The 11,430-nt window shown below is 39.2% G+C and overlaps 2 protein-coding genes across 2 annotated transcripts; one reads left to right on the forward strand and one right to left on the reverse strand.

Moving 5' to 3' along the window:
- Positions 1-1,835: 1,835 nt before the first annotated feature.
- Positions 1,836-7,986, reverse strand: LOC146488310 (uncharacterized). Its single transcript, XM_085123370.1, has 3 exons — positions 7,674-7,986; positions 3,316-3,393; positions 1,836-2,980 (listed from the first exon to the last, which is right to left on the reverse strand). Exons 1-3 carry the CDS (start codon positions 7,984-7,986, stop codon positions 2,946-2,948), a joined length of 426 nt encoding a protein of 141 aa, XP_084979496.1. The 3' UTR covers positions 1,836-2,945.
- A 1,514-nt stretch (positions 7,987-9,500) lies between these two features.
- On the forward strand, positions 9,501-11,316 carry LOC146488311 (uncharacterized). Its single transcript, XM_085123361.1, has one exon. It carries the CDS (start codon positions 9,525-9,527, stop codon positions 10,263-10,265), a length of 741 nt encoding a protein of 246 aa, XP_084979487.1. The 5' UTR covers positions 9,501-9,524; the 3' UTR covers positions 10,266-11,316.
- Positions 11,317-11,430: the final 114 nt, after the last annotated feature.

Below are 11,430 nucleotides of genomic sequence, written 5' to 3' on the forward strand. Positions count from 1 at the left end.
AAATGTGGGAAAGCAGGATATTCTGAAAATAGCCAAAGGTTGGAAAAAGAGTGGGCTGGAGAAGTATTTGAACCAAATGGAATTTTGGCTGGCGAGGCTGGCGACTTTGAATGTTGAAGTCTCACCCTCACTGTATCTGGCTGACAGTGTTTGTTCCGTAATGCATATTTATATGCCTACTTTACGGTGCACACCGTCTTTTAGAGAAAATGTTGTTTTTCTTGCGTGCATGGTTGTCGACCCGTAAATACTATTAAATTGCTCTGTACCCGTCGACTAGTCATAGCATGGGACAATGATGGGAGGCCAGACGTCTGGTTCTTGAGGGGTGAAACAAAAGACTGAAGAGCATCTTGCTGCTGTCGCAGGCAATTAGTCATTATTACTTGCGGAATCTTATAAAGCTAATCATTTTCTTATATTGAAATATATTTTTGTCAAAGGCATAAGGCGGGCTTTTTATAGTCCGCTCGAATGAATTTGCAATATAATTAGATTTAAAGCTCAAGAGGCGACAAATTACAGATTAGAAGATACTTCTGACGTCATGCACGAGGACAGTAGATAACTATTAATTGAGCTTGCAAACGTACGTAACACATGAAATAAATACAGGAAAACAATAGGCTCACTAAACGACAGTCCCCGTCATTACGTAGGGGTATAAATACGCGTCGCGGAAGGAAAATCTGTCAGTCAGATGCGACGCGGATGAGAGTGTAAAATACTTCGCTACAGTTATCGTGTATTAGAGCATGGACGGAGGTATGAGTACGTCTGGACTACCGCCGTTTGACATTGGCCAAGATTTAAGTTCTCCTTCTCATCTCCGCCACAACGCGGAACATTTCCTGTCTGTGTGGCGGGTCTTTTTATAAAAAGTGCCTTTCACTATAAACAGTCTGTTAATGACTATTTTGGTGTCTGATATTTAGACTTAAGTATTCCGTCTTCGAGAAAGCGGTAGACTATGCCTTAAATTATTATGTCTCATTTTTATGGTAAAATGTTTAAGAAAAACGACAATAGTTTTGAAAACACGTTTCGACACCTCTTCTGCTGTCTTAACATTTTTTTCAAAAATCGAAACTGTTGTCGTTGTTCTTAAACTTTTAACCTGCCTACTGCTATCCAGACCTTTTTATGGGTAGATGTTGATAATTGCCCTTCAATGTTACAATATTGTTGGTTTGCATGTGACCTCATGGCGGCCATGTTGGTGGACGGGAACAATAAGATTTTTCTTCTCTAGGAGTTAACTGCCATTTTTATGCAAACTGATGTGAGCAAATTTTCTTTTGTTTTGTCCACCAACATGGCGGCAATGCAAACCACCTATAGGCACACATTTGCACGTCTTAAATAGGACAAATAGCTTTTAGAAAATGCAGATTAAGTATTTCCTTACTTTGGCCCAGATTCAATGGGTTTGTGGACGGGTAATACAAAATGTCCTTGGGTGAAGCGACGATGTTTGTTAAAGAAAGCTTCTTTCGGGACTGTACTCGACACATAGGCTATATGGATTGAACTTTGCCGATTGGATATTGCTGTTTCTTAGTGCAGCATTTAGGTGACAACTACCCATCTAGCACGTGCAAGGCTGTAGGTAGTTTGATTTGATCAATGCGAAATCTGTGGGCGATAGAGTCCATTTCCACTCCAATGAGAACCAATCTTATTTGCTGGTAAAACCATTTTAGTAGGGGCATCACTTCGTTTTCACCGTCAACCCCGGTGCAACATAACATCCTCTATAGTTTGACAATGGAGTTGGAAGAAGGTGGGCCTCAAGCCCAGGAGAAGTCAAGATAGTTCCAAGAGGTACAGATCCGAGACTGGAAAACTGATTTATCTGTTTTATTAACATTAAACTACAAAGTTCTGTCACAGATTGATCTTAAACAGCTTCTGGATTAAACATTAATAACAATAAAAATAATATATCGAATTAGAGATTGGCGACTGCAATGAAAACTAAAAAGGTGTACAGCCAACACAATAAACACATAAGGGAAGTGGTGAAAACTACTATATTCAATCAGAATCCACCAAAGCACAAAATAGATGGTGGCCTCTTTCTCTATCCCCCTTCTTCAACCTCTAAAGATGGTGTCTTTATTGCATAGCCACCCCTCTATCCAACAATAATAAAAAAAAAAGGACAATGAGATTCAATTCAAACCTCACTTTTCTTTTTTATCTACCAATGCTGACTCTTGCTAGCTGAATATTGCTGTGTCAACTCAAATTTTAACATACCAATAACATTTTGTTGGTAATGCCGGTTCATTAGATAGAAGGTGTCTTTGATAACCCCTTACCCCAGACAAGGTCAGGGGTCCTTTTTGAACCAACTTGTTATGGCCAGTTCCCTAAATATCCACAAAGTGAAAAGTAAAAAGGATTTGAGTTTGTGGGTAGTTGAAATTGACTAATATCATATGAGTAGATGATGTTAAACAATTTCCTTGAAGTAAAATCCTAGCTTTTAAGAATTATCCGTGAAAATGGGATGATTTTCATGTGCACTTAAGACGAAAGATTCACCAGTAAAGATGAGACGAAATGTGTACTCATTTATGGCAGCATCAGCACTGTAGCACTGGTCCATAGCAAATATAGAGCATTATTGTCTAGGTAATTAAAAGATGGAGGTTATATCGGATTTCTCCTAATAAATGGCTCTCAATACAAAGGAAGATTGATGATCTGTTAATTTAAAACAACTTTTATTTCGGCTATTCTGCAATCATTTAACTTCCTCGGTAACAATAGAACAGAAAACTTTACTGAAAATAGTTATATTCAAGTTAAGTTCATGGCAATCCAACAGATGTACACGAAATTAAAATAGGTGAAAAAGAATACGTAATATGAAATCTTGGTCACTAATGACAGCCACTGCTTTAATTTCCTCAGTCAACCCTTCTTTGGTGGTGTCATCAGTTATCATCCGTACACCGAATGGGAAACCTGTCTGAAAAAAAGAGGGGAAAACATGCATAGTGCGAGTTTGGCCTTATTAATTCATTCTCTGATTAAACATCGTTTCTCGTTAATTAATGCAGCAAGTGGATGATTTGGTTTATCCTCTGAATGACACATTGACTTAATAAAATCTTGACATTGTAAGGAGAAACTGCATGTCGGCATTACCGGGCAACATGCAGGGTGAGAGCAAGGGAATGGCAATCAAATGGCTCTTGAGTAAATTAAAAAATTCCATTTTACTGAAGCTAATTGTTGCATTCAATGCAGAAGATTTGAGATTTCAGATCCTAGATTCAGATTTTTCAGATTTCAACTCCTTACCTTCGCGGTGTTCAACAGGTTCTTTCTTTTTCATCACGTGACCTGTTCCTGTAGCTGGGAAGTGCTGACAGTTTACGACTGATGAAAAAAGCAACATGGTATCTCAAAACTGGTGAGCACGATATATAAGCCCTTTTCACGTAAGGTCAAAAGTAAAAAGTCTCCTAATTATTCGCTTTAAACGAAGACAGCTCAAGCTCACGTTACGATAATTTTTAAAAGTGCTGTGTGGATTGAAGCTTACCACTAAGTGAAAGTTGTCAATTGAACGCAAAATTTCGCTGTCCGGCATAACCTGTTCCATTTTATCACTTAATCTACTCTATTTACAGGGATGGTGGCTGACTGAAAGCTACCTCGGGTGGTACTTCACACATAAAGTCTTTTAAGGGCTGAAATGTTCAAACGGTTGATCAGACACTCGAGTAAGACTGATTCATTCACGGTCGCAGATCGTTCATATGATTGGTAATTGATTAATTTCCTGATTTTTCATTATATGAGAGTTTGGGATGCAGTCCTGTCACTAAACGATATTAAGCCCTTTACTATGATAAGGCTGTATGCACATATACATTGCTGTATAGATATTAGTCATCCTGACTCTCTAATATCACGTTCAGTACCCTTACGACCACTGGCTTCCTTCTGGACACACTCATCTCTAGTAAACCCTCCTTTCGAATGATGTGATCATATCCAATGCAAATGGCCACATGATTCTACGAAATCGAATGTTTAATGCGTACATAACCAAGCAAGTTGTGACACTAGACAAAATTTGGTAGAGTAGTTGTTTATCAGTTTTTAATATACAATCTGTGTTCTCTATCAAAATATTCGCGCGCCCATTGGTTAAAATCGATCACGTGATTTTCATTTACGTCACGACACCACATTCAGAAAGTGCAGTGTTGGCGATAACTCATGAACGTGCGTTATTGCAAATGGCTTCGAGATTTGCACAGGTTGGAGAAGAGGAAATCCCTCATATCATCAGTGACTCGATTCCAACGAGCACCAAGAGACAAACAGCCTGGAGTGATTCCATTTTTAAAGGTAAAAGTGCAACAAAACAACTGAAATTTTGTCTGTGCTTTTCTGTAAAACTTATTTGTCGTTTGCGAAAAACAGGTGATTCCGAGAAATCGGGCTTTCTGAGGCGTAAACTTTTAAAAAAGAACCTTAAAAAGCTGAATGAATTTGTAGTAAAATTACAGTTTTTCTTTTCGCTACTATCTAGAATGGCTGCAACTGAGATAACCGTCTGAAGAATTGGGGAACTTGAGTGCAGAAATATTGGCCGAGCGACTGAGTAAGTTTTAACAAGAACTAAAACAAGACGAAGGAAAGGACTACAGCCGTTCAGCTCATGTAGCAATAAGAGCAGGAATCAACCGTTACTTGACTTCAGAAACAGTTGGAAAGACATTTTTTATTATAACTGATCCGATTTTCTAAACGGCAAACAAGTCCTTGAATGCGAAACTGAAAAAAATTAAGGAAAGTGGACGTACGTCTAAAGTCAAACATCATGCTAGCATTCAGCCCGAGGACATACAAAAATGCTACGAAAGCGGTGTTTTCGCTGGCGATTCGCCTATTTCGTTACTAAGGGTAAATTGCTTTCACATAAACCTGTATTTCTGCCGAAGAGGTCGAGAAAACCAACAGAGATTGACAAAAAATAGTTTTGTTTACAAGAAAGACGCAAGTGAAGTGGAATATGTTTAAATGGCCGAGCAAGAAAAAACTAAAAATCGTCCTGGCGGGCTCAGTGACAAATTGTCCAGTTCAGTTCCTAAAAATGTTAATTCAGGTTCTTAATCCAGGTGAAGGGGCACTATTTCAGAGGCCGAAAAGAAAATTCTGTGCTAGCGATGAAATGTGGTTTGACAGAGCGCCGCTCGGAGTGAACAGTTTAGGAAACATGATGAAAGAAATATCAAAAGCAGCAAACCTAAACCAAGTTTATACCGAAACCATTGTATAAGAGCGACTTCAGTGACATTGTTAGATAGAGCAGGAATTCCTGAGCATCGTGCAAGTGTCTGGCCATAGAAACGAGGAAGCGTGAAAATGTACTGTGGACGACAAACGCTACAACAACAAAAACAATGTCCTGAAATTTTGGCGGCACTAGTTGCTTCGACGGCATTGGCGACAAAACCAACACAGCAGATAGAGCACAGCAATAGAAATGAAATAACGTACCAAAACATGTTCGTAACTACAACAAGCTCGCCCAAATTTGTCGACTTTGGGAATGCAAAATTTGAAAACTGTAATTTTGCGTTCACGTATAACGTCACAAAGAAAAGTGATTGACAATTGCTTTGAACAGTCGACAGGCTTCTTGCCGACTGTAGTTTCCAATTTTTATAGCTATTGAACATAACTAAGCTTGTGTACAGACCAATTTATGTCCTCATAAATTTAAGTTAATGGGACAACCATGAGAGATTACGTGCTGGTTGTGTGACATGCTTTAAGGTAGGGGGGTAGGGTTTCACAGTCCAAAGTTTATCGGGATCACATGCATTAGTAACGCAAACTGTACGCTGAGCCAATCAGAATCGGCTGGTATTTCACTGTCAATCAATCCTCAGACATCGAGCACGAGTTCTGTGTTCATTCATTCCTTCGCTGCGAGCTAGCAAACTGTAGTTGTCTTGTTCTACGACGTGTTTTTTCCCTCCCCCCCACCCTATGGTTTAAGCATGTCACACACAAATTAACCCTAGTATTACCCAATGCCTATGAATTTATGAATAGTTATAATATATCTTACTTAAGCTGCTAAGCTGGGCCTTGGCCCCCACGTTACGGGATCATTGACTAGCTTTCCTATGTACAGCCCATGTACATGTTTCCAATTTTCAGATACACAGCAATATGTATTGATATCTCTTTATATGAAACGTTCCAGTTATGAGCTATTTTTGTTACTGTTAGCAACCAATGCTGTTGGTATTAATTTTATGCAGTTTATATGCATCAAAGACACTGAATGAACTGATTAGCCTTGTCTAATCCCAAGGACTACATAATTGTAGTAAGGAGTTAGTCTACAATTTAGATTTGTCTAATCAAAATACACAAATAAACTTTGGGCTGGGATGAAGTGCTCCCTTACAGGCACTCTTGGCCCCATAGACTCACAGAATTGATGGGTTACCATGGTAACCATGAGTCTAAACTCCCTTAGGACTAGGAACCTCTCTCAGGGTATTGTGACCTGCAGCCCTGAGGGGGAGTAGGGACCTTTTCAGGGTATTGTGACCTGCAGCCCTGAAAGGGAGTAAGGACCTCTTTCGGGGTATTGTGACTGCAGCCCCGAAGAGGATTAGGAAAACTCCCTTAGGACTAGGAACCTCTCTCAGGGTATTGTGACCTGCAGCCCTGAGGGGGAGTAGGGACCTTTTCAGGGTATTGTGACCTGCAGCCCTGAAAGGGAGTAAGGACCTCTTTTGGGGTATTGTGACTGCAGCCCCGAAGAGGATTAGGAACCTCTCCCAGGGGTTTGTGACCTGCATCCCCGGAGAGGAGGGGGCTTTGACCCCCCTTACCAAGCCAGATTAGTGATTCAGTTATTGATGGCATTTAGTTCCACTGGCCTGCTATTGGAGTACTTCATTCCCAACCCCTTACCCCACATATCATTGTTGTGTTCTTATTTCTCATGGGTTGGGAGCATTAAAGGGCATTTGTGCATTGTAATTTGCTTATTATTGAAATGCACCTGCACTTATTTAGTACGGATTTTTTATTTGTTAAAATTGTCTTGTCATAATAACTGTTATCGTTTTATGTTTTCCCTTTAACGTGTATCGCGTGCAGTGAACTCAGATAGTATATTAAAAGGGTTAGAGACTGTTAGTTCGTGTCTTGTTTAAAAATACACGCACTCGCAGACTGCACAATAAGCTCAAAATTTTCGATACTGCACTCGGCCTAAGAAGGCCTCGTGCAGTATTGAAAATTTCTCGTTCATTGTACGGCCAGCGCGTGCGTGTATTTGTAAACAAAACACTCACAACAGTCTCTAACCCATAAGTGGACAAATTTATGTCGGTCCGCAGCAGCTCACTATGACATTCCGGCCGTTGCGGGCAAAATCAAAAAGATAGAAGAAATCGCATCGCAAAAGCCCAACTTTTCAACTTTTTTAACGCCTGATAGACCCCAAAGTATTTTCAAAGATCCGTAGGCATAACGAATGACACTGAAAAAGGTTTTAATTTACTTCAAATGCTTTGAAGTTACAAACATAAAAAGCATAAAACGCTTACAAATGAAGTGAAATGTATTGGCATGGGTGCAATCCGCCCCTCATTTGTTAGCTGTGTTATACATACCTTCATTGCAGCAGAGACAGTATCGTTCGGCGGCTCCTTTCTGTGCATCTCCTTTCAACGTCTCGTGAAAAAGTCTTGCAATCAACTGAGCAAACGTCCTGATAATCTTAATAATCACTGACACAAATCGAAGATATCGAGGAACAATAAAAAACACCATCATAATATTATGTTTGATTTGGAAATGTCCAAACTGATTTCTAATAAGCCCAGACACCGTCCAAAAATTATACACTCTTGTGGAGGAAAATGCACACAGTTTTGAAAGTGATGAGCTGTTATTATTAGGTGCAGTTCCTTTTAAAGCTTTCATGTACTTATCCTGATGACGCAAATCGGTATCATTAGTAACTTAATGATGTAAAAACTTAATTGTCAGAAAGGATAACCAACAATATTAATAGCTTAGAACAATTTGAAGTATTTCAGGAAGTTGGCAAAACTATCAATATTGACTGATGCACGATGTTACAATATATTAATATTAGGATCTCAGTGGCTTTCTCAGGGTAGTGGCTTTTACGGTTAACGGCTAAACGTTTGGCTTTTTTACGGCTAACGGTTAATTTTTTTTCCATAACGGTTAAGAGAGAAGTAAAAAAAAATTATAATTATTATAATTATTATTATTGTTATTATTATTATTACCTCCAAGTTGGTTAATTATTAAAAAAAACTGAAAACCACCTTGCTTTTCCAACCCGCTCCTCTCTTTTGGAAATCGAATGAAACATTCTTATGATTGTTTGATTAGCTTCTCAAATCATTAGTACTTCTTCAACAGGAAAAGTTCACCAAATTTAATGATAATTAAGTCGACCTCCTACACTATGGTGATTTCTTTTGTTTTGCCTTCATGGAGCATTAATAATCTGAGAAGCTTAAAAAGCATTGTAACATATTTAAATCATGTTTATTTGCACCATATACTGGCCGGGAGACCATAAATTGTTCTGGAAAGCACAATTGCTTTAAGAAGTAGTCCCCTAATTTTGCAAATTATTAGCTTCACACAGTTTGTCTTGATATTTTTTGTAAACAAACAGTTTTACCGGAAGATAACATCATGGATAGATATACAGTCGAACCTGCATTAAGCGGCACCGTATTAAGCGGTCACCCTCTATTAAGCGGTCAGTTGTCAAAGTCCCAAAAATTGGCTCATGGCTCGTGTACGACGACCTGACTGACGTCATTAAGAGACCTGACTGACGTCATTAAGAAGAAAGGCCGACGAAAGACGAAAGGCGTAGGATCAGTAGGAACGTAGCTAAACGCTATCAAGCGTGGCAACGACCTAAATTTAAAAAAAGCGGACAAAGGAAGCACACTTGTTGTCATGGACAAACAAGATAAAATACAAGAAGGTCAAGTCCAAATCAATGACTTAAATAATTACAGACCTCTTAACAATCCCATGGTCACACAGACACAAATAAAAGTGTCCCGCTTGATATCAGAACTACACCATGGCAACTACATAGACGACATGACTAGAAAATGGCTTCTGCAAACACCAACTCCGCCACGAATACCCGAATTCTACACCCTTACAAAGATACACAAACCTACTTTGGTAGGTAGACCAATCATATCAGGCTGTGACGGGCCTACAGAAAGGAATATCATCATTTGTTGACACATTACTTCAGCCTATTTCTAAAACACAAGCGTCTTATCTTAAAGACACTACAGACTTTATCAATTTTGTTGAAAAAACGAAAGTCAACAAGAATACATTCCTTGTATCAATGGACGTTACAAGCCTATATACAAATATACCACACGAGGAGGAAAGAAAATTCTTTCCAATTCAATGGAAAGAACTTCCTCCAAATCCATGGTACAGCCATGGGTACAAAAATGGCCGTTGCTTTTGCAAACATTTTTATGGCCGACATTGAAACACAAATTGTTAGTCAAAGCGTCGTAAAACCTACAGTTTGGAAACGTTACATTGACGATATTTTTTCTCTGTGGGACACTGGTAAACACGATATAGAACTGTTCACTGAACAAGCAAACTCATATCATCCAACAATCAAATTTACCGCTGAAATCTCAAATGCTGAGACTACATTTCTGGATACAGTTGTTTACAAAGGCAACCGATTCCATCATCAATCCATACTGGATATTAAAACACATTTCAAGCCTACTGAAACCTTTCAATACACGCATTTCTCCTCTAGCCACCCACCAGGAGTCAAAAAAGGATTTGTCAAGGGCGAAGCCCTAAGACTCCTACGAACAAACTCCTCAAAAACAACATTTGAGGATAATATTGAAAAATTTAAATCACGACTCCTTGCTAGAGGCTACCGAAATAATCTGATTGAAAAAATTTTATCAGATGTCAAATTTACAGAAAGGTCATCGGCATTGAAGCAAAAAGACAACACCCCCAAACCAATATTGCCTTTTGTAACACAATATCAACCATCAGTGCCCAACCTCAAACATGTTTTAATGGGAAAATGGCACTTAGTACAAAACCAGCCTTTATTACGAGAAATCTTCAAAGAGCCACCACTAATTTCCTTTAAAAAAGGAAAATCTCTAAATGACATGCTTGTCAGAGCGAAAATATAAAGAGGTCACACATCAAAAATGTTTCCATTGTTAGAAGTCGTGCTGGCCTGTCACCCCTTGCTATCTCCTACTGATCCTGTGTTCCCACTGATCCTAAGTTCCTACTGATCCTGTGTTCCTACTGATCCTACGTTCCTACTGATCCTGAGTTCCTACTGATCCTACGTTCCTCTTATCCCTACTGTTCCTACTGATCCTACGTTGGGATTTCTTCTTAATGACGTCAGTCAGGTCGTCGTACACGAGCCATGAGCCCAAAAATTACTTCCCTTATTTAAATTGTAACCCTGACCTGGTCACCTCTATTAAGCGGTCGCGGTCACCCTATACTAAGTCGAAAGCTTTAAAGAAGACTATCGGGTAGAGCCGTACTGTCTTGTTGCTGGCCCTGTCTAATGCAGTCAGAATGTTGTATTGCATCTTCTTGAGTAAAGCATCTATACAGCTTCCGATATCCGAAGTGATTCTGACATAAGGAAGCCTTGATATCAGTTCATTGGTGAATGTATTATAGACTACTCTTTTAAATGTTCGTGCGATGACAGGTGTAACACGGATCCCTCTGAAATCATCAGAATTTCACATATACTTTTGGTAGCGGGTTGATATCTATTTCTTTCCATGACCAGGACCAGCTTTGTGTTGATAAAGGGAAGTTCCAAATATTCATCAGGAGTTAGAATGTCAATGTTATCCTTCCCCAACTCGTATATAGTCCCTCCCGGAGACCGTCTTCTTAATTCTTTTCAAAGCCACTAAGGCATGCAATTGGAAACTTGAGGCATTGTGAGTTGCGGTGTTGTAGTGCTGCCAGCTATTTTCATCTAGCTGTAGGCTTGATATAATTAACATCGTAGCAAAGTTTACCGAAATGTGTGTTCGGATTTCTATAAAGTCAGTTCTAATCAAGGCTTAGATTAGCCTTATCCTGTCGATACGAACAAGCACATCAACTTCCTGCCACCACGCACCGGATCCCTTTTTGTAATCGCCAAAGCCATGTAATTTTCTGAAATGATCTTACCAATGTTTGCTTTGAAAGTTTCTAAATCTGCTTCTTTAATATTACTGACTTGGACCGCACTGATAAGTAGAGACATCCAAGATGGGTCTCTGGAAGACATTGTAAGAGAACCATTGTTCCATCTAATGATGGAAGTCGGAC

Source organism: Pavona decussata, unplaced genomic scaffold, assembly GCF_977016875.1.
Source record: "Pavona decussata unplaced genomic scaffold, jaPavDecu1.1 SCAFFOLD_11, whole genome shotgun sequence".
NCBI lineage: Eukaryota > Metazoa > Cnidaria > Anthozoa > Scleractinia > Agariciidae > Pavona > Pavona decussata.

Coding starts and splice junctions, on each gene's coding strand:
- LOC146488311 (XM_085123361.1), top strand. CDS start 9,525: ATGGGTACAAAAATGGCCGTTGCTTTTGCAAACATTTTTATGGCCGAC.
- LOC146488310 (XM_085123370.1), bottom strand. CDS start 7,986: ATGAAAGCTTTAAAAGGAACTGCACCTAATAATAACAGCTCATCACTT. Junction 3,394..7,673: donor CTGTCTCTGCTGCAATGAAG/GTATGTATAACA, acceptor TTTTTTCATCAG/TCGTAAACTGTCAGCACTTC. Junction 2,981..3,315: donor ACCTGTTGAACACCGCGAAG/GTAAGGAGTTGA, acceptor TCTTTTTTTCAG/ACAGGTTTCCCATTCGGTGT.